Genomic DNA, 24698 nt, shown 5'->3' with positions numbered 1-24698 from the left:
AATAGAAATGGAAAGCCTTGACAGGAGACACAGCTGTAGAAAACCAGTTTGGGGCGCTGGGCTGCGGTGCAGGGCAGAACTGGCGGCTCCTGAACACTTGCCGTCTGACTCGAGGGATGCTCTCCGGGTCTGCCAGGCCGGTGCCGGAGGCTGTCTGGGCCCCCAGCTCTGTCCCGTGCCTCTCCCGTCCCACACCCCGGCACAGACGCCATTCCCCGGCGCGCTCGGGGCAGGGGCCGGAGGGGGCGGGCCCGGGAGCTCCGCCAAGCCCGGCGTGTCCAGCAGGGGGCGCGCGGTCCCCGGCCGGCGCGGCACGCGCGGGGGGCGGGGCCTGGGGCGAGCTGCGCGCGCGCGGAGGGAGCCGGCGGGCGGTGAGTGGCGCGAGGGCCGCGCGCGGGGCGGGAGCGTGGCCGGGAGGCCCCGCGCGTGCCCGCCCGGGACCGCCGTGAGGGGGGCGGCGCGGAGCCCCCTCACCCACCCAACACCGCCCCCTCACCGCCTGACCCCGCTGCACCCTGCGGGCGATGGCAGCCGGGGCGCAGATGGGCTGGCTGGGGTCACCCCCTGCCCCCCACGGGGATTCTGTGTGGCCGCAGAGTGCCCTCGAAGCGATCCACGGGGGAGGGGACAGCTGGAAAGGGCCTTTTCCGGGAACCGTCCATGTCCCCTCAGCCACGTGTAGGAGGGACTGGTGATCCCGAGCCTGTCCTCCGTAGGACGCATCATCATTTCCTTTTGCTTGAAGTAGCCATCAGGCCTCCTGACTTTGCATTGTTAATCCGTTGTATTTTCTGCGTATTTGATAATCTTCTGAGAGCTTCTCTTCTATGAAGTTTCTGTGTGACTGACACATTGTGAAATTCTGGCTTTTGAGGTATCAGGGCACACGTCCAGACATTTAGTTGCTTTCCAGTGTATCAGATCAGGACTTCTCTACCTCCAGGCAGGTGATTGCAGCCCCTGCCAGGTGATTTTCATTAGGGTTGCACACCACTGGCCAGCATTTCTCGGTGTGTGCTGCAAACACCGTGCATGATGAACTGCTTGTCTCAAAGACTGACTTGGGCAGCTTGGAAAAAACACAGACAACTAGATTTAACTCCATTTCATGCTCTCTGTCTTTTGATCAAGGTTACTCTTAGAATAAGATCTTTTCTGAAGTTGCACATGTGCTTTTTATATTCTTGGTAAAAGATCTAACACTGTCCTCTTCTTCCTCCTTCCCAGCGATGAACAGCATGGCTTTCCAGATGTATTTCTATTCCATAGCTTTTTAGCAGTCTTTCCTAATGTTTTCTTATCACCTCCATGTGGTCATAACTGCAGGTGAAATGAATGTACTGAGGACCAAAGACTGTTAATTTTTCCATACTGCTTCTTTTGAGTATTTTTCTTCTCTGTTTCAGAATTTGGCTGTATAAAAATAGGCTTTCATACATGACCACCAGAAACTATTGTTAAATACATACAACATTTTTGTGTGGACAAGGCCTTGAAGTCTCCTGTGCTGCTCTTATCTCTCTTAATTTAATTTTTGTTTTCTTTGGAGAGCTTTCACTCTGTAGTGATGACATTTGCCTGAACAGTGCATCAGCTAGTAAGAGAGAGACTGAGCTGTGCACAGGGGAAGGGACTAAGGAGTCTGCAGGGATCTCCACCCCCTTCATCCCACCTGCTGCACTGCAGGCCACAGGCTGTAATTCATCTCTCATTTTTCCTGTTTTGTGGGTAGATCTGGCCCTTTAGGGACCAGTAGCATTCACATTTGCCATTTTACCCTATGAACACGAATTTCCCATTTTACCCTGTCTGTTCCTGTTCCACTCTATCTGAGGGAGCTTACCTCCTTTTCTGGTGTTTTCCTTCAGGGGACCTTTAACTTCACCATGAGTCTTATTTTCCAAACCTGATGCAGTGTTCTTGAGCTGTTCTTGGACATCTGATTTCCCCCTGCGTGGCTTCCAGAGAGCATCTCTGTGAGGACAGAGCGTGGTCTGCGTGTGGAGGGACCCAGGGCCTGGGGCAAGCAGGGATTGCTCAGCTGGAGCCTCAGGGGCCTTGGGAATTAAGAGTGTAAAGATTCCCTAAGTGCCAGAGGCACTCTGGGCCTCTGTGCTTCTTCCCATCCTCCCATGGAACTTTCACGGTTGCTTCTGGGCTTGAGAGCAGTGAACTTAATGGAAGAGATAATGAAGGGATGTCAAACAGTAGAATTGTCTCCCTTGAAGGAATTTCCAAGTCTTGTACACATAAACTCACTTGAGGGGTTTTCTGATGTAGTTCTTAAGCATGAGAATGTCTTCATGCTAATAACCCAAGTCAGTATATACATTCAGAAAAATATATTGAATTTTGGAGGCATTTATAATAGCTGTATGTAATATTTCTACCATATGTTCTGAGTTACTCTCCTTGCAACACCTCACGGTTAATTACTTCTTCTTGGTTCCTAAGGCTTTTAATTTACAAACCAAAAGGAGGAGTTTAAAAAAATCAACTAAAAATTATTAATAGATAAAAGATGTCTATGGCAGTATGCCTTTTTATGTTCTGAAACAATGGCAAATTCTTCAGCAGCAACTTCATCTGTGAGGGTTTCGATTCATGGGCATGGATTTAGTCTTTGCAAATGCCAGTATGGGCTCACTGAACAGAAAATCAAAAAATTTCAACTTTTGATTTAAAAAATGAAGCTTTCAACCTGTTTCAGTTTCTTAAAGTATGGTTGTGTTCTTGCTTAGGGGGTAATAGCAGACCAAATTACTGTATGTATCATTCAGTTAATTAAAAAACTGTTGTGAGTTAAGGAGTGATTATAAATTTCTATGATGTCCTAACAAAAATAAATTGTGGTATAGGACCTAAAATGGGTCATAATGTTGTGTATTGTTAGAGCATTGTGGCTAGAAACTGTGTTATCTGTCTGGACATACCTACCGTCATTTCTGTAATAAATACTTTAAATAATACATAATTTAATAATGTAAATAGTCTTAAAGCCTGTTAAGTCTTAAAGTCTAAAAGTCTTAAGTCTGTTTTGTTTAATGAAGAACTAGGGGGAAAAAAATTTGGTTTTACTAAGTAGCTTGAGTCCAGAATTCTCTTGTGTGAGGCTGATGCCATAGGGGGATCTTTGGGCTGTGAGCAGTTCCCTGTTTGGCCAGCCTGGCCTGAGAATCCAGCAAGCCAATAAATGATTCTCTGGAAAAGGCAGGTTTTGCAGATAAGTGCTTTCCTTAGGTGTGTACTGTGTCAGAGGAATGGCAGAGTTATCTCCCAGTGCCAGGGTAAGGTACCATTTTTCCAGCAAGCAGGAGGAAGCTGTTTTGAGGAAACTTCATCTTGAAAGCTCTGTTAGAGCAGAAGGAAGGGTGGAAGGGGAGGAGACTGCCAGTTCTGGAGCTCTGCTTGTCATTCAGGGAATGAGGAGAAGAGCCGTGAGCAGCTCCCCTTGAAATCGCATAAAATGTTCACTCACTGTTCAGGTGAGTTCTCGGTGACTTCTGCATAATGCAGGCGTATCCCTGCCTGCATCTCCAGGCTCTGTTAAAGGCGTTGCTCGTGTGCTGATCCTTAGGCTGGATGCAGGGAAAAGGTTTATTGAGATGAGATCTTTCTCCGTTTTCCCCAGTTCTTTTCACGTGCTGGGTCCTTTCCGGCACCTCCGTTCCCCGCGGTGGCGCCGTTCCCGGGGAGAGGCGGCTGTGCTGCCTGGGACAGAGGGCTCGGGGATGCTGCCTGGCAGAACCCGCTCCGGGAGCTTTCTGAGATGGCTGTACTTCTCCCTTGGTACATACCGTGTCTTGGAGCTTCTTGGCTGCCTTTTTGTTTTCTTTTTTTTTTTCTTTTTTTCACCTTGTAGGTTTGTGACATTTAGACGAATCTTTTTATGGCATGGAGGTTAAAAACAGGTCATGCTGAGCTAGAGTGCTAGTTTACTTCATTTGGAGTCAAAATTATGTGGCTTTTGAACATGGGAAGGAATGACCAATAGCTATCATTATTTCTAGGAAGGAAGGGAATAATTTCTATAGGATTTTCCAGATCCACAGGAAACCAAAAGCTCTAATGTCAACTTCCCTGTAAGAACATAAGCCAAATCCATGTTGTATAGAAAGGGAACAGTGTTGCTGCTCTTCCTGAATTCTCTGTGGAGACTTGTTATTTCCAATTGGCCTCTCACTGATTTAAGAGCGCTTAAGTAGAAGGAATAAGTTTTCTTTAGTTTTCCTAATTAGCTGCATTCTTGTTGGAAGTTGTTTAACCTCATAAGATTATGCTGTTTGTAAAAACATTCACAATTGAAATGGGTTAATTCAATTAATTTCTTTTTTCTTGTTGACATCTAAGAAAATGGACGATGATGATGACATTCCCCAGCTTTCATCCCATACATTGGCTGCCCTCCAGGAGTTCTATTTGGAACAGCAGCAGAGAGAGGGCATGAAGACCTCCCAAGGGTTTAATCAATATTCCATTGGCTCAATAGAAGAAGACTGGGTAAGAAACTATAAATTTCAGTGAGTGAAGCACAGAGAGAGGAGTAGCCCTGACCAAGTTTCTTTTGTGGCTGGATAATGAAATGAAATTAAAGAGGGGAACACTCAAGATGTTGCTATTCATGGATGGCAACACTGTAGGGAGATTTGCTTTAGTATTAAATCTGGATGTAGTTGTTTGCTCCACATGTGCATGGGGGGTACAAACTGAAAGTACATGGAGAGGGAATAAAGCTGCTAACAGAAGCATCTGTCCCTTCTGGAAATTTTAACTCCAGCCTGGCACGTGACAGTAGTAAAGACTCTTCCCTGAGTCTGAGACAAACGTAGTGTAACAAGACCAAGTGATCTTTCCTTTCACTTTTTTTTGTGTGTGTGTTTTATTTCTTTATTTTTATGGATGGCTGTTTTGCTGCTTCTTTTTATTTGTGACAGACTGATTTCTGATTTGTCTCTGGGTTGGGCTTTTTTGGTCTTCCTTTTTCTGATCATTCTGATTTAGTTTTCTTATCCTTTTCTTTCTTCCCATGCTGTCACTTTTCAAGGGCCTTTTTGCTCGTCTGCTGAAGGAACTCAATTTCAGAGCACATAAATAATGTGCATCTGCACATTGGCTTTGAAATACCCGGTCAGTGGTTTGGATTTCTTGGTTTTCCTGATACTGCAGTTCATGTTTTGGAAACAGAGAGTGTAAGGTACCTGCTGCATATCACTAAATGACAGAAGTAGGAAGACTGTCAGGAAAACAGCCACCTTTCCAGCTTTACAGGTTGTGAACTGAGAAGTTGCTGTGGATTGTGGATTTCTTGAGTTATGACTCACCACATATAACTCTGCCTAGCACAGCCAGAAGATTTGATGTTGTTTATAATTGTGCATTATCTTCCTCAGCAACTGAGCCAGTTTTGGTACAGTGATGAAACTGCATCATGCCTGGCCAAGGAAGCAGTTCTGGCAGCTGGAAAAGGTGGCAGGTAGGTTTAATGATTGTGTTGAAGATTTAACATGTCTCCTCTGCAAATATTTTGTTTCTGCTATGTTGACAAGAGCATGCAGTTTAGTTCATTACTCATTGTACTTCAGTTTTGTTCAGCTGAGATACTGCAGAACTGCTTTGATGTTATTTAGTTAATAGTTTATACTGATCTTTCTCTTGTCATTTCATTGAATGTTGTAGACTGTGCCTTGTGAAAGTTTACTATGAATCTTTGTAATTTTTTGAGAAATACAAAGTGCTTCAGAGCACACTATTGACTTATAATTAGTTTTTATATTATGTTTCTGTAGAACAGATGGAAAAAACTTGGTTTTCTTCCTACTTCTATAAACAGTAATTTTTCATTTTTGAGTGTACTTCCTTGCTTTTCTGAAACAAGACTTTCTCTGTAGTTTAGCTTAAGATCTTTATGTAGCATGGGGTTGAACAGGTAATGACTTTCATGATTAAAACTTTGTTACTATGATAATTAATTGTTAGAATGGAGGAACAATACTTTATATTTTAGGTACTAATGTTTAAAATGTTTTCCCAAAGCCTCTCTGAAGACTGCTGAGAAGACTGTAGAGTTTTGTTGCTGTTGTTTGCCTGTTAAAATTACAATTTTAAGTTATTGTGTGTTTTTTCAGGATAGCATGTGTTAGTGCACCGAGTGTGTACCAGAAACTGAAAGAACAGGATGGTGAGGATTTTTCTGTGTGTATACTGGAGTATGACAGAAGGTTTTCTGTGTATGGAGAAGAGTTTATCTTCTATGATTACAACCACCCTTTGGACTTACCTGAAAATCTCCTGCCACACAGTTTTGACATCGTAATAGCAGATCCACCCTATCTGTCTGAGGAATGTCTTCAAAAGACTGCAGAGACCATCAAATACCTGACAAAAGGAAAGATTCTGCTTTGCACAGGTATAACTAATAAAAATATTAGGTCCCCTTAAGTAGCTTTTTTCTCTCTTTCTAATGACAAACTTACATGAGACAAATGTAACTCAATAATGCTGAATTATCATCAATTTAAGGAGGAATATGTGTTCTAAGCCTTTTATTTGAGTACTTGAGTTCAACCTTTATTTTAAACAGAAGTGGGTTTCAATAGTTCAAGTCAGTACTTTTTTCCTATAGCATTATGAATTTTACTAAATTTTTGAAGAATTATAAGATCATCCAGGAAAATTCCAGAAATATAATTTTTCTTGTAGAAGGGCCACTCTCTATAATTGCAGTGATTGAAGTCTGGGAATGGCAAACATAGGTGCAACTTACTGTTTATGTCTTAGGCACTGAAATACAGCAGGAGGAATTAAAAAGCAGTGATAAAGGCAGAAACCAGCTAACTAGATATCTGTACTTGTGGGTCCTTCTTTAGGAAGGTGCACTTGCTGTTTGAGAAGTGATGTGTGTCTGCCCAAGTCATGGCTTTTCTTAAACTGTATTGTTATCTGAAGACATCCAGGAAACCTTTCCAAAAAGCAAAGGTCAAAACCCCTCTGTATGTACAATTTGAGGGAAGGCAACCAAGCAGGCAAAAGAAAGAAAATTAAAATAATGTGGCCATAGAAAGCCTGCTCCTTGGTTTAAGTGCACATGGCAGTCACACACAAGGGTGGTTCTCAGATGTTTTTCCCTAGAATGGATAGGTGGTCCTTCAGTTTACTGCTCAAAGCAGTGATTTCTCAGTGTGTAGCTGCAAATGTCACTTCATGGTTTATATAAGTGAAAGAGTAGATGTAATCTGTTTGCATTTCCCACGGCTCCCTACCATTTCACTTCCTTGGAATGTAGCAAGAAGACTGAGTTCAAGTTTGGTTTCTGTAAAAATGGCACTGATACCTTCTACTTATTTGTATTAAATTTCTTGGACATTCATTTCTTTGGGATGTCTTCCATTCTTCTAGATTTACTTTAAGTTTCCCAACAGATTCTGTTGTTAAGGAAGGCTGAGAGTGTAGTTGCTTTAAGCCTGCCTTCCTTAAAAAACACCAGGCTGTCTCAGTATGCATTTGGGAGGAGCTATCAAAAAAGTTCAAACATTCTGTTACTGTTTTTTCTTATTGAATACCAATTATTTTTGCTGCAGGTGCAGTCATGGAGGAACAGGCAGCAAAGCATCTTGGTGTGAAGATGTGCAAGTTTATTCCAAAACACTCACGAAATTTAGCCAATGAATTTCGATGCTATGTGAACTATGCTTCTGGACTGGACTCATTCTCCTAAGATCATCTACAAATCTACAGCTTTGTCAGTCAAGCTTCTTTCTGTTTGCTGTCAGTTATGCCCATTTCTGAGGGCTGACATAGTCAGCTCTGAGTACTGTTCTCTGGCATAGCTGGAATCAACACAGTATGATAGCCTCTCTCTTTTAAATGAGTAAGCATTTGCAGTTACTGTGTTTTGTACTAGGTAAATGCAGACCAAGCAATGCAGGTGCTGGATAATGGGAACTTCTTTGTTAGACTTTAATTTTAACTGGTAGCTTTTACTATATGAGAACACGTCAGTGACCTCTTTGAAGTGAATTTAGCTTATAACAACACATAGGTGTTTGCCTTGCAGGCATCAGAACCGTCATTGCCAAAGAATGTGATACTTCTGTAGTAGTGTGACCTACACATGTCCTTTAAATCTTGAATCATAATGGCTCTGATTAAATATAATGCCTGCTTTTAATAATTTCAGTATCAAACTAAAGAGGATGTGCAGGTATGTCAAGTTACAAGAATGGTTACGATTTTTTTCCCCAGTTGCCTGATTTTATCTTTTTCTCCTGTTCCACAGACAGCAGCAGAGCGGTAGAATAGAAGCATCTTAAAATTCATTGAATCTTACAAGGCCACTGAGGAATAATATATTGATAAACTCCCACTGTTTCAAATGGAAAAATGTTAGATTTTATATTCAAGGTTTGGTTTGTATTTCAGTCAAAATAGGTAATACATTGGAAAGGCTTTGCTTTGCATAAGTAGATATTTTTGATAACTGGGAATTTTGAAGCCACTTTTGACTAGCCTTTTGACTACACTACTGAAGTATTTTTGGGTGGAGATTAGTTCATAAATTTCAAAGCACTCAACACTTTTATAATCTCTAAAAACACTCTACAAAACACAAGCACTTGTCTTTGTATGTCATACCATATAAAAGTTAACAGAAATGCTGCATCTACAAGACAAATCATATAAAATCAAGTACTAAATTTATTTGTGGTGGGAATAAGCCTAATTAAGCTTGTGAGATGAGACTTTTTATAAGGCAGTGATAATACTCATGTTTCTGCTGTTTGGATGCAGAATTTCCCATCTGGTGGAGTAAACAGCTGAGCAGGAATAATGTAGATGGATTCTAATCCTCTCTCAGTGCTCAGAGAATGATGTTGTCTGAGCTGAACACAAAAGTGGTTCCTAAACACCCACCCAATCCACTCTAGTTCTCCTCCCCATTTTCCAAGAGATCTGTTTGCTTCCTAAGGCTTTTCCCTCCTCACATTTTATACCTGCTGCTTCTTCCCTGCATGCAGTGTTCCTGGGCTCCATGGTAACACTTTTCTCCCTCTTGCACATGCCTTGGTTTCTGTCAGGCTGGGCACAGGTGTTGTTAGAACAGGGGAAGTGCAGGAGGGAAATGCTCGCAGGGAGAACAGGCACGGGCCTCTCCTTTCTGCTGTGTGAGCCAGGGCCCATACAGCCTTGCCTTTCAAAGCAGATGCCATCCTTGCTGCTGAGCCAGAATTCCCCTGAAAATGGCTGTCCACAGGTGAAATACACCTGGGTTTAGTTGTTTTCTGGGAGGCTACATCATCACTTCCATGTGGCCAGTTTGAAAATAAAGCAAACCAGAGTGGTAACTGCATAGCTCTTGGCACTAACCTGTACTTTAAACTGGTTCATTACCTCAGTGTCTTGCACACCCAGCAGATGGAGATAATGAAGTAACTCATGAAACTTTGTTTTTAACTGCATAGAGGCTTCAAGTGGGACTGGTATGATTGCCAGAAGGAATTATACTGTTCCCCTGCCACCCTAAATTAGAATGTGCTGTTCAAATTGAAACCTCACATATTTTGCTGTTTTATTTGCTTCATTTTGGTAAATGTGTATTATTGGGCTCTCCGTAGCAGAGTTAAAAGTCAGCTTCACTAACTTCATCAGAGATATTTCTTAAAAAGATAAAAGTGCACCATTCAGTGGTACCAAGAAGTTCACTTCCAAGAAAATCACTGCTGCTTCTCACATGTAGGTCAGACTGCTTGAAAAGGGGCACTGTGAAGATGCACGGTTACGGAACTGAGGGTGCGTGGAAATCTGTGCAGATGCACTCAACAGAGCAGCCCGTTGTCCACCAGCCTCCCTCTTAAAAGCCTGGGGACTGCAGGCAGCTGCCCAAGCAGAGCTTGACTAGTGGCATTTACAGCCTTCATCAGTGGTGGGAGGTAAACTATTTTTTTCTTACTTGATTCCAAGGAAGTAGCTGTTTCTGAGAAGGGTACAAGTCACAAAAATCCATAGTGAATTTGTGTTTTGTGCCGGTATGGTAACTTTAAGAAATAGTACGTGACAGCAAAACCCTCTTTTCTTCTGTAACAGGATTGTGAATAAAAATGTCAGTGTCAAGTAGTGACTGACTACTGGGGGTGTCTCATGGATGGATTTCCTGTTGGAACAGACTGTGGTGAAGTGTCAGCACCGTGCTCCTTTTCCAGTGGCATTTATGACTGCACAGTCTTATGTGCTACAGCCTCTTTAACTACCCTAGCCCAGGCAGTTATGGCTGTTCCCTCATGCCAGCAGGATTAATGGGTGTTTATACTTCCTGAGCACATCACAGCCTTTTTCCCTTTTTTTCCTGCTGCTTTCATGTTCATGTTCCCCCACGCAATTCCATGTTTATGTGTAGCTGTAGATCTTCACCCGTTCAGACAGACACCTTCAGGTGATGACTGGCAAGTAAACCCAAACTAGCATCTCAGGCTTTCCTCAGCCTTCCTGAATGATAGGAATTTTCCAAACTACCTTAAGCGATACTACAGACAAGAAAATAATCTCATTACCAAGGATATTGTTCTGTGTTTTGTGGCTCCTAATGTATTCCAGGGACAACCTTGTTGAAGGAAAAGATTTTCCTGGCACAACAAAAAAATTTCTCAAATCAGCTGCAGCTGCCAGATAGTTCTAGCTTTGAATTGTTTGCATTTATTTGGCCTGGAGTTGGTTCAGTGAGGCATTTCATGTCTTCCTTCTGTCAACAGTTTGTGAAGCCTTGAAGCAACTCCAATGAACACTCCCTCCCCCATGCAAATTAAAGGCAAGGCTGTGGCAGCTGTAACCAGAGGGCTGGAAGCTGGAAAATGGCACACCACATTTGAAATGAAACTGATATAAATCCATGATGTGATGACCTTATTAAAAAAAAACAATTCCAAACAAATGCAAACTACATTTAACACTCAACCTTTCCCACATGAGTAATGTGGAGAGAAAGGATATGTAGAAGGATATTTTGAAGGCCAGCAAGTGTTTGTGTAGCTAATAGCTCTTGATGTTAAGTATTAACAAACAGTTGCTCACTAACAAAATATCAAACAGTTGCTTATGCTGAAACATAAACAGCTTTTAAGAAACACCTAACTGGAAAGCTGAAGCAGGAAGCAAATTGGCTCAGCTAAAAAGTCTGTCACACAGAAAACGGAGGATTAAGAAGGGAAAATGTGCTTCTGAACAGAATAGCATAAAGATGCCTGAACCATGGAAGCTTGCTGCTCTTGCTGCAGTGTGATGAGAAGGAGGTCACCAACACAAGCCCTCTATTGATCCATGGAGGTTTTGCAGTTCTCAAGTACCTTCAATCATCCACTTTCTGAAGCTGTCTATAAGCTAAAGCATCTACTTTTCTGGAGTGGAGAAACGGATTATGTTCCATTTACCTGATTTTAGCTTGCACCTCTCAGGAATTCCCCGAACATGCTCTAGTTACTTGAAAACCTCAAAATGACTCCATAATTTATGTCTGGAGGACAAGAGAGTTGCAATAAAAAAAAAGAGATTTTTTTTTTCTCCACATAATGCAAATATATATCCATGTTCTCTAATAACTAATTTGTTGCAGACAAATTTGTATAACAAAAGTGCAGAAAATGAGTTCTGCTGGAGGGCAGTGTTTGGCCAGACTTAGCTGGTAGCCCCTCTGGGTATCTACTAAATATTAAGTGCTGCATGGCTGGACATTTTGCTGTTGTTTGGGGTCATTTTATTGCCTGTTAGGGTGAAGACTTTGCTTTCTATGCCGTGGAGTCTGAAGGTTCAACTTCACGCTGCCTTAAGTGTTCATATGGAGAAAACCTCACAATCTAATGGTGAAGCTGGAAGGGATCAGGCTACTGAGACATCACCTAGAGTAGTGTTTCTACAGTTTTGTGGGTCAGCCTCCCTTTTGAGCCCCTCTGATTACCATTTCCCTCTGCTCAGAGGGTGAGAAGTTCCCCCACATTAGAAGGAAGGAAAAGAGGTTGTAACTGCTGCAAGTATTTTCATTCTCTGGGGAAAAGGTAACTACCTATAATTGCTGGCAGCAGCCAGGCAATTAGCTGTTCTCTGAGTAGTATAAACATTTTATGAGCATCTCTGAACTCAGAATCCCTTTGACAATCCCCTTGAGATAGAAGCATCACAATTGGAGGAAACACAGATCTAAAGACGAGGAAAACTGAGGAAAAGCATCTGCACAAAAAACACAGCTAGAACCTTCAATCTGGCATTCTGATGGGAATCTTTATTTGTTTCTGGAGTTCTTAAAGTTATTTTAGGCTTCGTAAGAGGTTTCACAGATTGCGCTATAAAAATACTGTTATATCTCTAGACTGAGTCAGACAGAGCCCAATCAATAATGATGGAGTTGTCCTATGACTTTCATTTTGTCTTCAACTTGTTAATTGTGATTAGCTCATAGTCTTTCCATTCTTCATCCAACAACACTCCAAAGAAGAGTGTGTTTATGTAGTGTAGGGGCTTTCTCTGCTATGAATTAAGGCAAATTTCAAGATTCATGATGTAGCAGACACATTGCTGCATATGATGTTCATTCTGTAAAGATATTGCAGTCATGATCCTTCATCTGTAAAAGAGATTCTCTGCTGTGCATTCAGAGGTTTATCTGTTTTGGTGAGTGTGGCCCTCTGAGGAATTACATTTGTGCAAGGCATGCCTGGTCATTCCTGATTCTCATTCATTAGGCTGAGTCAACTTCAGTCTCTTATTCTGGCAATGCAAGTTTTTGTGTATGCAGGGTTTCTGGTGAGAGCCTGCCATCAAGTTCCATCAGCAGTAGGCTGCACAGATGGAAGGCTGCCTGGTCAGCTTTTGCAGGTGGTGATCATCTGTTACATGTAGCATAAGGAGAAATGAGTAAGAGTAATTGTAAAAATCAGTTGGATTTAACAACTTTGGATTGGCTGGGACTCAACTCAATGACCTCTTGTAGGATCTGGAAGTTAAGACCTAGCCTGCTTACTCACCTGCAGCACACCTGAGGCAAAGCTGATCCTTGGTACTTACTTTTTAATGGGGAATCTCCTCTCCTAAAATGAGAAAGGTTTTGGCCTTGCAGCTGCATGGAACACAGTTTTATCACAAGGAAGTTAAGCAGTCAGTGATGGATGAAGTCAAATACAGAATTCTTGGGACACAAACTGTGTTTTTCCTAATTGATATTTTCTTTGTAATTAGACATAGTCCACATAAAGAAAATCTGCTGCATTTTTACAGTATTCTAGCATATTTTTTCTCAACACCTTTGTACCCTTAGCAATTTGGCAAGTTTAAAAATAGCAAGCACATAGAATATTGCTTCATGAATGACTCCAACTCAGCAAAGGTTTCCTTGCTGTAGTGTATAAATTAGCCAAAGAGGTAACAGCTCAGAGGCAAAGCTTGGAGCTTATGCAGTATAAAGGGAGGCTCTCCCAGCTGGAGAAATTATCCTTTTAACTGCTGATTTGTCACATGTAGGGCAGCTGTGTGATTTTTATACAAGTGTACTTAAAAGAATATAAGGGATTCCTCAAAAATATCTACAACCAGTAGCCTGCTATAGTAATAGCCACCATGTCTTACAGTTACATCATCTTCTAACATTTGCTGTGAATAAGCAAAGATAAAATTCTGTTCTTCTCTAAGGGAAAAAAAAGCTACTTGGAGTTTGCAATAATGAACTAAACAAGTTTACATGAGCTAAAGAAATAGAATTAATTGCCATCTCTAATGATCTGAGTGACTGGACTTTCCATCTTATGTCCGAAATAACTAAGCAGAAAAGAGGGTGAGTGAGCGTGTTTGCTGCTGCCGTGCAGCTTCCTGAGGTGGTGAGGTGATGATGCGAGGCCAGTACTGAAACATGACTTTTAATCCATTCTTCATTCCGATGAGGGCTTGTTCTGGCCCACCAGCAACTTCACTTCTTGCTTATCGATGCTGGAATTGAGGCTCTCTGCCTCCTTTTCCTGCTCGGGGACGCAGGTGCAGCCCACGGGGATGGTGATGTAATCCTCGGTGTAGACGTAGCGGCCGCCGGCGCAGGCGGGCGTGCGGCGCAGGATGACGGCGGGCATGAACACCGGCGTGCTGCGGAACTGCAGGCTCTCCTCGCCAAAGAGCCCCATCAGGCAGCCTTTGCACAGGCAGTAGGCTTCGGGAATGTACTTGGGGTATCTCGTGGGATCATAGGAGATCCTAGAGGGAAGCAGATAAAGATTCATTAGTACCTCTACAACATATATATTCATCTGGAATTATATCGTCTTACACGTTATTATAATTATTATAGCATTATAATGATTATATCGTGGGGTTTTTGTCTTCGCCAGGAAAAATAGCTGTAGCTGTTGCTGTCTGGCTTCTAATTTGTAAGGTGTATGTAAAGAAAAAATCATGAACAGGTTACAGACCTGATTAGGTCCTACAGTGCACATGGAAGTGTCTGGCTTTCTGAACTGTGAAATTGAAGGGTTTAAACAGAATGAGTTTTGCATTTTGGACCAAATGGGTAAACAGAGCATTAAAAAGGACACTTGGGCATTTCTAAACTTTTTATCTGCCTTGAGTTCCTCAAAAACTGGTACAAATCCTCGTTAACATTATTATTGTTAAAGCCATGACATGATGTTTTAAAATTTAGTAATTTAAATAAAATTGAATTGCACTATTATTTCTGCAATAGGTTTTTCTCCCTAGTATATTTGGGGTCATAAATGTGCGTTCCCCTTGAAAGCAGAATTCTGTATTGCTTTTCTAGTTCATGCCTACTGTATCTTCCTCTAACCACAGAAGAGCAACATTTTCATGCCCACACTGAGATAAACTTCCTGGGATGAGGCACCCACAGCTTCTCTGGGCAGTGTCTCACCACCCTCACTTCTTAATTCTTCCCAGTATCTGATCTAAACCTGCTGTCTTCCAATTTAATGCCATTATTCCTTGTCCTGTCACTCCATGCCCTTGTGAAGAGTCCTTCTCCAGTTCTCTTGCAGGGCTCTTTTAGATACTGGAAGATTCAGCCTGTCTTTATAGGAGAGGTTCTCCATCCCTTGGAGTGTTTTCATGGCCTTCTGTGGACTCATTCTCACAGGTCCACGTCCTTCTTGTGTGTGATCCCAGAGCTGGATGCAGTTCTCCAGGTGGTATCTCTTAATAGATCTTAAAGTGATCTTAAATCTTAATAGATTTAAAGCAATTTCTAAATTGTGTTTCCCAGGGTTGGCAGCACTTCCTCAGGTATCAAAGTGTTCACCTTTTATCTCTTCAGGCTGTCTCTGAGATGAGAAAAGGTTTCAGGTTTGGAAGAGGCAGAACCCTAGGTCTGCCTCAGGCTGTGACTGCAGTCATTGCTAGTCAACAAAATCTGTCTTTGTGAGAACAGGCAGCCTGGCTCTCCCTCTCACACCCACCCCTGGGTTGACACTGGTGTTTTTCTGGTCACAGGATTGATCAAGGAACTCATTCAGCTGAGGAGTAACTCCATCAGAACCTGGGGTTTGGTCTGTCAGCTGTCCTGCCACAAATGTACACAGAGCTCTCACCAACAAGCCAGAGTGAACAGGCAGCTTAGGCAGGGACAGAGGGAGCTGCCCTTTTCAGAAGTATTGCCAGTTTATCTGGTTAAAGGAAATCTGGAATCACAGCTTTTGCCAAACACAAACTTTATTATCCTGTCATCAAGGAAAATAGATTTTTTTTTTTAATTTATATATACACACACACAATTTTAAGATTTTGTTTTTGTCACCAAAAAAAAAAAAAATCTGACCAGTTCCCTAATAGCCAGACACCTATGACATCTATGATGTTGCAGATATTTTTTGCAGTGCTTCTCTTTCCCATTTATACTTGCTTATTTTCCCAGGAAATACCTTCATGTTACAGGATCTCACACCAGTGTGAAATAAAACGTCTGGTAGCCAGCAGAAGGGAAGAAAGGGGAGCAGGGGAACACAGGCCTTTCTACTGTGATACATTCCCATTTCAAACTCAAGTGTGAGTAATTTCAGTGGTGGATTGTTAAACACACCATGTGTCAAGTTATTGGTATTTCCTCTACTGTATTATCTCTAGCACCTGGTTTATGATGTTTCTGAAAGCATGAACATGCTTCTGCATGCAAACACAGGAGGTTTCACTGACAGCAGGAGAACACTGTCACTGGAATCATGGCCTACAACCACCTTTCTCCTCCTGATTCCCATGTGGAAAAAGTCACGTATTAATGGGGTGGGTTTTTTGAAAGATGGTGTGGTTGTGGCATGATTTTCTACTTTCCAAGGGAAAAAATCTCTTACATTACTAAGTTCGATGTTAATACATCATGTGAGGACTGGAACAAATCAGAGAGAATCCAAACTTAATGATGAATTTAAAATATAGATGTGGTTTTGCATCCAGACCAGAACTTCAAGGCTGAAGCCTGTAAGTAATGTCTCCTGAAATTAATACCTGAACTCAAATGTCACTAAAATTTGGAGCCATGTACAAGGTTCTGCATCTTCAGCTCAAACCTGTGCAGAAAAGCCATATAAATAAAGCCTCATTTGTGTCTTTCTAGGCAACCCAGACCTGCTTGGGTCAGAGCCACTAAGAAACACCAACCTCCTCAAGTCATGTTTTAACATCTCCTGGAAGAGGGCAAACATTTTCTATTGGATTAATTAATCAGGTAAAACTGCATGCTCCAAGTTCCTGCTATGTCTTTCTTTACATCCAAGAGATGGATGGAGCTGGGAAGAGTGGTGGGGACCCAGAGAAGTGCAACTTTCCCCTGGTACTGAAGCGTCCCCTGCAGCCTTGTGTCACTTGCTGTGGCACTGCTGCAAACCAGCCAGCACAGACACTTTGATGAGGATTGCCTGTGTCCTGTGAACTCAGGTCACCACTGAAGGCTGAGTCTGCCCTGCCAGCACTGCTGTTCCCAAGTGACAGGAGCAGGGAGCTGTGCTGGGCTGCTCTGTTCCATCTGCTGGAACAAGCAGCAGGTTTGTGCTGAGCTGGAGCTGCTAATGAAGTGTGACTCGGCTGCTTTTCCTTCTGACCCTACGAGCGCTTTGAGAGCTCCCAGTGAAAAACAAACTTCCTGCCATTTATGTACTAAGCCTGGAAACTCAAGAGAAGACTTGCTGTCAGAAGTAAAACTCTTGCAGAGACTTAATCTGCCTTCTCCTGTACTGCTACTTTTACATGTAGTATTTTTAATAATATTGTCACTTCGTAATTTCCAAGCTTCTGATTCCACAGGGTGAGATGCTGTGCTGGGGCAAGGAGCCGACTCTTCAAAAAATCACTGTTAGCACTGGGCTAACAGCTGGATGTTATCAAAAGTCCAATAAGCAGATCATCATCCCCTTCCTTCACACTCTGAAATACTTAGAGGATTAAGAGCTAACAGCTTTTTTCCCCCCTTGCCAAGACATTTATTTCCCTATAGCAGGTGTTCTTTTGTTCATGTAATGCTTTATTTTATATTCAGGCAGCAACATAGGTATTACTACTGTAGAAATAGCCCAATGCTAACTGATTTTCTGAAGACTTGTACAAATGTGCTCAGCTCAAAAAGAATGGCAGCTCTGCATCCCCTTGTATTCTTTCCCTTGGCTGCATCTTTGGGACCGGCACACCGTGCCATATGGTAATGTTAAATCCTGGAAAATGCCTTGGGTAAACTTCTAGAAAATGACTGGAGTATTATTTGAAGGGAAGCCCTCCTGTATGACTTTGTTCAAACACACTGCAGACAAGCTTGGCTTTTACCAGTGAAAAATGACTTGCCTGTATTACTTGTATTAAGAATTTATGTAAATGAGCACTAAACCAAGGATGCTTATAAACTGAAACTGATTTTTGCAAAACAGAAAAAAACAAGCTGTGCAATGTTTGGAAGAGGGACTGGCTAACTTGGCTAACATCATCAGAGCAACACTGGCAATAAAAGTTAAATCTTTGTAAATTAACCATTAGTAGATGCAGGATTAGGCCCCAAAGGCAGAAACAAAAGCCACAGAATTTGGAAATTCAGAAACATGGATGACTTCTTGAATACACATAGAGAAATTTTGCTAAACTCACGTAGAAGTGTGTTTGCAAATTAGTTATGATTGTTATTGTAGCCTTAAGACATCAGAAAATAAAAATAGAGCTTATATATACAGCTGGTTAATGAATATCATCTGTGCTCTGCAGCACCATGAATGGAATCACAAATTAGCACTACCTGTAAAAGTGCTGCTGACTTCAGCAGGATCAGATTTTTCAAGGTTTGCTCTGAGCTTTATGATCAGACCCCCACAAAAGTTTAGGCAGACATTTAAAATTAATCCTTTTTGTAATGGCTCTTGTCCATGAGCAACTTTTCTGTGCGTCTGTGGAGCTGTGCTTGCCCTGCTAATGATTCACCGTGATTGTGGCTTCTGTAAATGTGAACAAGGGCAGCATCCTGTGCTGTCAGCAGGGTCTGCAGGCCCACCCCTTCCATTAATTGTTGTCAAGCAGCTCTGACCCACAGCAGTAGCCAGGTGGCCGATGCCGGGATCTCCTTGTACGAGCGGGCTCCCTGGATTTCATTGACTGTCCATGTAATACTGCTAAATGGACAAGCAACCCCTGGATAGATGTCACAATCTGGCACACAGTCAGCCAGATGATTTCAGGGCAGAACTCCTGCTGTAGCTCTACTTTTTTAAAAAGCTGGGTAATTTGTAGCCCAGCTTCCTGAACTGCTGAGCAAATCCAGCGTGCTCAACTGACTTCAGGGAACTCTGCTGTCTCTTTATAGCTCTGCAGAGCAAAGAGTGATTCACGTGATTCAACTCTGTGCCTGAGTTATATACTGATCTCCTGTGGCCACCAGGATGGAATTTCAGTATCAGACACATGAACAAGTATTTTCTCCATAACTTTTGCCTTAAATACTACCTGTTGGTATACCCTGCTAGCATCAGGGTCAGGGGCCAGATGGATTTGAGGTGCAGTCCATGTACAACTCCTGCATCTCTGGTTTGCAGCAAGCCAAAAGTGATGCAAGTCTTGATTTTTGTGTAACCAAATTAAAAGACCAAGTAAAGGAAAATAAACAGTAAGCACAGAACAAAGATAAGCAAAGAAGCCACACAAGGATTATCTGAGCTTTGACCCAGTCGAACCTAATTCTTCCACACTTAAACAGAATGACAGGCTTGGGATACAGATGATGCAGTAGAGTCAACATTATACACAGTTCTCTAAGTAATATATTTGATTCTTTCTCATAAATGCTGATATGAAAAAATTCCAGTTGACTTGGACTGAACAGTCATGTGAACAGAAGAATTACAAGCAGCAGCATTAAACAGCTGGGAGCAGGTGCCTGGGGAGATATTCAGGAGAAGGTAAGTAGAGCCAGACTTAATATCTTTATTATTAATGACCTGGAATAGGCAGTATAAACAGTATGTTAATGAAATCTGCAGATGGTAACAATGGGAAATGCTGCAACGCCAGTGAAGACAGAGAAACAGCATGAGGTATCTCAGGCATTAAAATGCATGTCAAAAAGAAAAAAGAGCCTTTATGGACAGAGCAGGAATGAACTGCACTGTAAGTCTTTAGGTGCAGAAAAGAGCAGGATGTGTGTGAGACACTGGAATGGGGCAGCCACCTTGATGCAAATTTCAAGTAGTCAAATTCAGCCTTTGAGCAGTTTCCTATCAGGGCATACAAGAGGGGTCTGCCTACAGTGGATTTATTTATGAGCACTCACCACTAGAACAACTTTGGTGATTCAGAAGGCAGTTCAGGAGACAGCAATGAATCTGTGAAGGGGAGCAATTTATGAGGGAAAAGAATTAAATGCAAGTAAGCTTGTCGAGAAAGTGCTGTAAGGAAGAGAGCTGTGTGCAGCTCTTCAGATTAACACTCCAGCCATGGAGAAGAAATTGATGGGATTATATAAATGAAATTGGTTAACCATTGACAAAGCCAAATGGAACATTACTTGCAGTCTTTAATGGAGAGCTGTGTGTCCCTCTCAAATATATGGAGTAACTCTAATAGGATTAAGGAGCTTACAGGGTATCCAGCTGAAGACCACAGAACAAAACAAATATTCGTATCTAGCTTCAAAATCTATGAGATAGCAGGTGGTAATAGCTAATGCACTTTAGCAGTCTTATATTTTACACTTTAATTACACATCCTGAGGTATCTGTTGCTGTCTCATTGCATGCCAATGATACAGTAAAAATGCAGTCACAAAAATAAAGCTGTAAATGAGATCTGTTAATTAGACAGAGTGCTCAGCTTCTTTACCCTAGAGAAACATTTTTCCCTCTGAATAGGATTTTAGATTTTGCTTTTAATGGTGTAATACTTCTTCCCAGCTATCTTTTAAAATTCCTAGCTTGGAGATGTCATCAAGTTACTTGTATGTGAATGGTTAGTGGTCTGTCTGAAAACACTTGGATGAAAAGTACAATGGATTTACTTTTGCAAGCCAAGCCCCAAAAAGCAGCTGCTTCTCTGTTAAAAAGTAAGCCTATACAGAGCTCCAACTGAAAATAAATACCTGCCCAACGAGACATAAGGACAAAGGCACTGTTTTCAAACCAGAGGAAGAATTTTCTGATAGCACTAGTATTTTGCAAAACCACTGTAAAAAATACCTGAGCCCAATGGTAGGTGTTTTGCTCGCTTTGTGCACTCTTAGGTAGCTTAAAAATCCTCAGTTTTCTTAGAGAAAATGTATTGCTAGAAATACTTTGCTTATGAAAGGCTTACTGAGCAAATAAACCATCTTTCTCTCAGTAGGATTACTTCTTACACTAAAAGCAAGCAAAACCCGTGCCATAAAATAAATATTTATTGGAGAGCCCAACAAGGAGATAACTGTTTGCTGAATACACAGGAACTGCATCAAAGTGTATACCAGGGATAATGTATAAAAAGTAGCAAGAAAGTCAGTTCCTTTTAAATTTGCAGGTTTTAGCTCCCTGTTGTCTGCAGTCCTTTACAGAAAGCTGTAAACAGAACTCAGTCTTATTCAAACCACCAGAAGACTTCATAGTCTTCTGAGAATGTGATCACACACTGGGTTTAGTGTACTAGGTCAGTGGTTTCCAAGCTTTTCCAGACTTCCAATAGAAGTGCAGGCCCTTGTTTTGTGTATTAACCTGCCTCACAACAAATTAACTTTACTTCATTGTTTTTATGCCCCCTAAAAATAGTCTGCCAGTCCCTGTTTCCACCTGAGAGAAAGGAGGTTTGCAAAGCACAGGTTGAAAGCACAGGTGTAGAATACTGCTGTACTCAAACCTTGCCTATGGTCCTACAGCAAAGGGGACATGGAGCCCTTGGGACTGTTTGGTGGGTGAGGATATGGCTCTGTTGGTGGGTGACTGGAACACAGACTGTATCCTGAAGTATTTTTGAAACAGCAGTGTCTGTAGTCACATTTTTGGGAAAGCATTTGAGCCCCTTTGTGGTTGCTGCACAGTCAAGAGGTGTTTCTTTGGTGGTGGTGGTCCTTTGCTGAGGGTCCACTGATTGATTGTCACGTGTGACAATTTGCCCAAGTGACTTTTTGAGGGTGGTCAGTGCTCCCGGGTGGGTGTGGATGTGGGTGTGATCTCCATCTCACGGCTTGCTCCACCTCATTCATTTCTCTTTTTGCCCATTAGACATAGCTTGTGCCCTCACACAAGCTGTTTTTACATAATTACCTTCTATCGCCTACTTCGACGTGTGTTTCAGCGCCTTTCCCGGCTGCTGCCCGGAGCCGCGGCCGCCCCTCTCCTCCCGAGCCGCCCCGGCAAAGCCGGCGGAGCCGTGCGCTCCCGGTCCCGCGCGGGGACCCCGCCCCGGCTCCCTTCAGCCCCCGGGCCCCCGAGGCGGCCGGACCTCCCTTCCCCCGGCGCCCGGAGTCACCTGTATGCCCAGGGCGATGCGCTGCGCAGGTTCACGGGGAGCCGGACCCTCTTGTCGGCGGGCGGCCGTGTCCCCGCGGGGCAGCTGGCGTTGTGCTGGCGGCCGGGCGGCTCGGGCTGCAGGGTGTGGTGGAAGGCGCTGAGCATGCCCGCCGCCAGCCGCCCGTACAGCTGCTCCAGCAGCTCCTCGGGCCGCTCGCCGCAGCTCCGCGCCCGCGCCGGCCGCTGCTTGGGCGCCCTGGCGGCCTCCGGGCGGAGCGGGAGCAGCGCCGCGCAGAGCAGCGCCAGCAGCGCCGCCGGCGCCCGCACCTGCAAGGACGCCGCCGTCAGCGGGGATGGGGACAGCGGGGACCGCGCCCGCCCGCCCGCCACCGCCCGCAGCCCCCGGCCCGCAGCCCCTTACCCTGCCTCGCTGCATGGCGCCCGGGCTGCCTCTCCTCCAGGGAGCCGGGGAGAGCGGCGGGCTGCGGCGCCGCGCCGTGCCACTGGCTCTCCCGGCGGAGGAGCTGTTGGAAAAGTGCCCCGCGCCTCACTGCATCTCCCCTGGTCTCGCCTGCCAGGAACATGTTCCGCGGCGCTCACGGCGGCGGCGAGCGCTCGGCGCCGGGCGCGGGCCGGTCCCGCATCCCAGCGCGGCCCCGGGGACACCCCGCGGGCACGGACGGATCCGGGCCCCGGGCCCGCCGCCGCCACCCCACCGAGCCACCGGGGCTGCCGCCGGGAGCCCCGCTCTCCCTCCCACCGCACCGGCGGCACGGGCAGGAGCCGCGATGTCCCCAGCGCCAGTGGCACTCTCTGGGCCAGGGCTCGAGACTGAGGCAGAGCCAGGGGGATTTGGCCCTGTCGGAGCCAAAGTGTCAAGGTAGATGTGAAAAAATGTGGGGATTTACAGCTGGGGAAGGGACTGCTCTAGCCCGGACTCTCCCAGTCACTTTAGGGCAGTTGGCACTGTCCCTCGTACGAGTTTATGATTTCCGACTTGCCCGACTCCAGGTAGCACCTCTGTCACCTTTCTCCATCCCAGCTGTGGCGTTTCTCCAGCAGGCACCGAGGTGTTGATGTCCAGCATGAAGGCTGGGGCTGATCCTCCCGTTCCTCCTGCCGAGACAGCCTGGGGCAGACACGCAGGGCAGGGGCACTCTGCTGGCTGCAAGAGAAGCCCCTTCAGAAGAAGTGAAATTTGCATCGTACCTACCTAAAGGAGGTTGAGGTGAGTCTCACCTCCAATGGCTTCTCCACCTATTCTGTACTTTTAAAAACACATTATACATTATAATAATGGTCTCTGTGGGTCTCACAACCCACAAAAATAAGGATATAAATAGTATTCTGGTTCCTAAAAGATGTGGTCCACTGAAATGGTGTGCATTAAAAACAGACTTTCAGAAACAGAATTCATCACTTGAATCAAATATTTTGTGTTCTCTGATTAAGCCCTGCACATCTATTGAGGCATTAGGATAAGGATAGTTAAATATGAAAATACTGGTTAGGAGTAAGGGAAAATGGGATCATAAATCATACAAAGACTGAGAAAAACCAACTTGGTACCACAGAAATACAAGACATCAACTTCACCAAACAGGCTGGATTTGAAACAGAATTGTCTGGCATTCATAAATGTAATGCAGTGACTTGATTTTGTGGTTTCTGAAAAGTCATACAGTTAAATCTAACTATGATTTTTAGTGATTTTTGTGCCATGTGCATCACAGATCAGTATCACTTATTAACAGTATCTTGACCTTTAACAGTGTGGGATTTGAATCAGATTTCAGCTCTGAGGAAGGACAGTTTTAAATTGAATTCCAAACTTTCCTTTGCAGTCATATCCTCAGGTGAAAGACTGGGACAAGGTGTGTGTCCATTTAGCCCAGTCCAGTCTAATCCCTGACCATGCACCTGGCCTTTTGTTACTTCACCACCTTTGAGTGGTGTGTGTGGCAACATGGCAAATATTTATCACCATAGATCTTTCTATATTACTCTTCCTGAGACCAATCAGCATCTTCAGAAATTTCAGATTTCTGAGTAGCATGAGGATGTCACACTTGGCTTTGCAAAATGTGAGTTTTATGTACTTCCTTTATATGCATCAACATTTCTGGGAGAGGCCTGCCTTAAAAAATCCGAGCAGATGAAAACAAAACAATGGCATAGACAATAAATTGCCATTGAATTTAAGGCTACGTGTCTTATCTAGGCAATATTCTAATTCTGAACAATAGTTGCATTGTATTGTCTTTTGAAAAATCACATTGATTCAAATAATAAGATCTACAGAAGGTCAGCAAGTGAGATTCTATTACAGAGGAACTCAGAGTGCTATGCCAGTTCTTGTAGCATGGTCTACCCTAGAGACATCTGAGTCATAAAATATTCCCTGATACACTTTGGCAACTTAGGTTCTTCAACAACTTTAAGAAATTACTAACCAGTATCTTTGATACTGGTGTTAATTTAGAATTTTCTTAGAATTTGAGAGGGATTTAAAATATCTATACAAATGAAAAATTGAAAAGATATTCAGTAATATGAAATCCATTCTGAATTTTATGTAATACAGGATATTTCAATCAATGGATTCAAAACTATGTCTTTCACTTTTAAGTAATACTCTAAATGTTTTTCTGGAGATTGTCATTCAATATTTATATTTGGGACTGGTATCTACCTCTCTCCCGAGTTTATCACCACAGTGATCAGTGTCAGATAATAAGTTCAGTTCCACAAATTCCTGCTATGAGAAAGTCAGGATGTTCCAAAGAAAAC

At 43.3% G+C, this 24698-nt stretch overlaps 2 protein-coding genes across 4 annotated transcripts; one reads left to right on the top strand and one right to left on the bottom strand.

The window, feature by feature from the left end:
* Nucleotides 1–336: 336 nt before the first annotated feature.
* Nucleotides 337–22969, top strand: EEF1AKMT1 (EEF1A lysine methyltransferase 1). Of its 3 annotated transcripts, XM_054272297.1 has the most exons (9): nucleotides 337–371; nucleotides 4351–4500; nucleotides 5391–5473; nucleotides 6126–6406; nucleotides 7578–7867; nucleotides 15887–16017; nucleotides 16583–16693; nucleotides 19301–19394; nucleotides 22920–22969. In XM_054272297.1, the coding sequence occupies exons 2-5, from the start codon at nucleotides 4354–4356 to the stop codon at nucleotides 7712–7714; spliced, it is 648 nt and encodes a 215-aa protein (XP_054128272.1). In that variant the 5' UTR covers nucleotides 337–371; nucleotides 4351–4353; the 3' UTR covers nucleotides 7715–7867; nucleotides 15887–16017; nucleotides 16583–16693; nucleotides 19301–19394; nucleotides 22920–22969. The 3 variants fall into 3 exon arrangements, with proteins under 3 accessions (XP_054128272.1, XP_054128271.1, XP_054128273.1); XM_054272296.1 differs by lacking the exon at nucleotides 22920–22969 and having other exon boundaries at nucleotides 19301–20834; XM_054272298.1 differs by lacking the exons at nucleotides 15887–16017; nucleotides 16583–16693; nucleotides 19301–19394; nucleotides 22920–22969 and adding an exon at nucleotides 9734–10110.
* On the bottom strand, nucleotides 11571–22344 carry IL17D (interleukin 17D). The gene is made up of 3 exons (XM_054272299.1): nucleotides 22330–22344; nucleotides 21928–22235; nucleotides 11571–14217 (listed from the first exon to the last, which is right to left on the bottom strand). The coding sequence occupies exons 1-3, from the start codon at nucleotides 22342–22344 to the stop codon at nucleotides 13902–13904; spliced, it is 639 nt and encodes a 212-aa protein (XP_054128274.1). The 3' UTR covers nucleotides 11571–13901.
* Nucleotides 22970–24698: the final 1729 nt, after the last annotated feature.

The sequence above is a fragment of the Melozone crissalis genome, unplaced genomic scaffold (assembly GCF_028551555.1).
Source record: "Melozone crissalis strain CALT ecotype California unplaced genomic scaffold, PUWL_Pcris_2 ptg000013l_1, whole genome shotgun sequence".
In the NCBI taxonomy this organism is placed as follows: Eukaryota; Metazoa; Chordata; class Aves; order Passeriformes; family Passerellidae; genus Melozone; species Melozone crissalis.
Note: the sequence above shows the minus strand (reverse complement) of the source record. Positions and strands in the feature narration are given on the sequence as shown.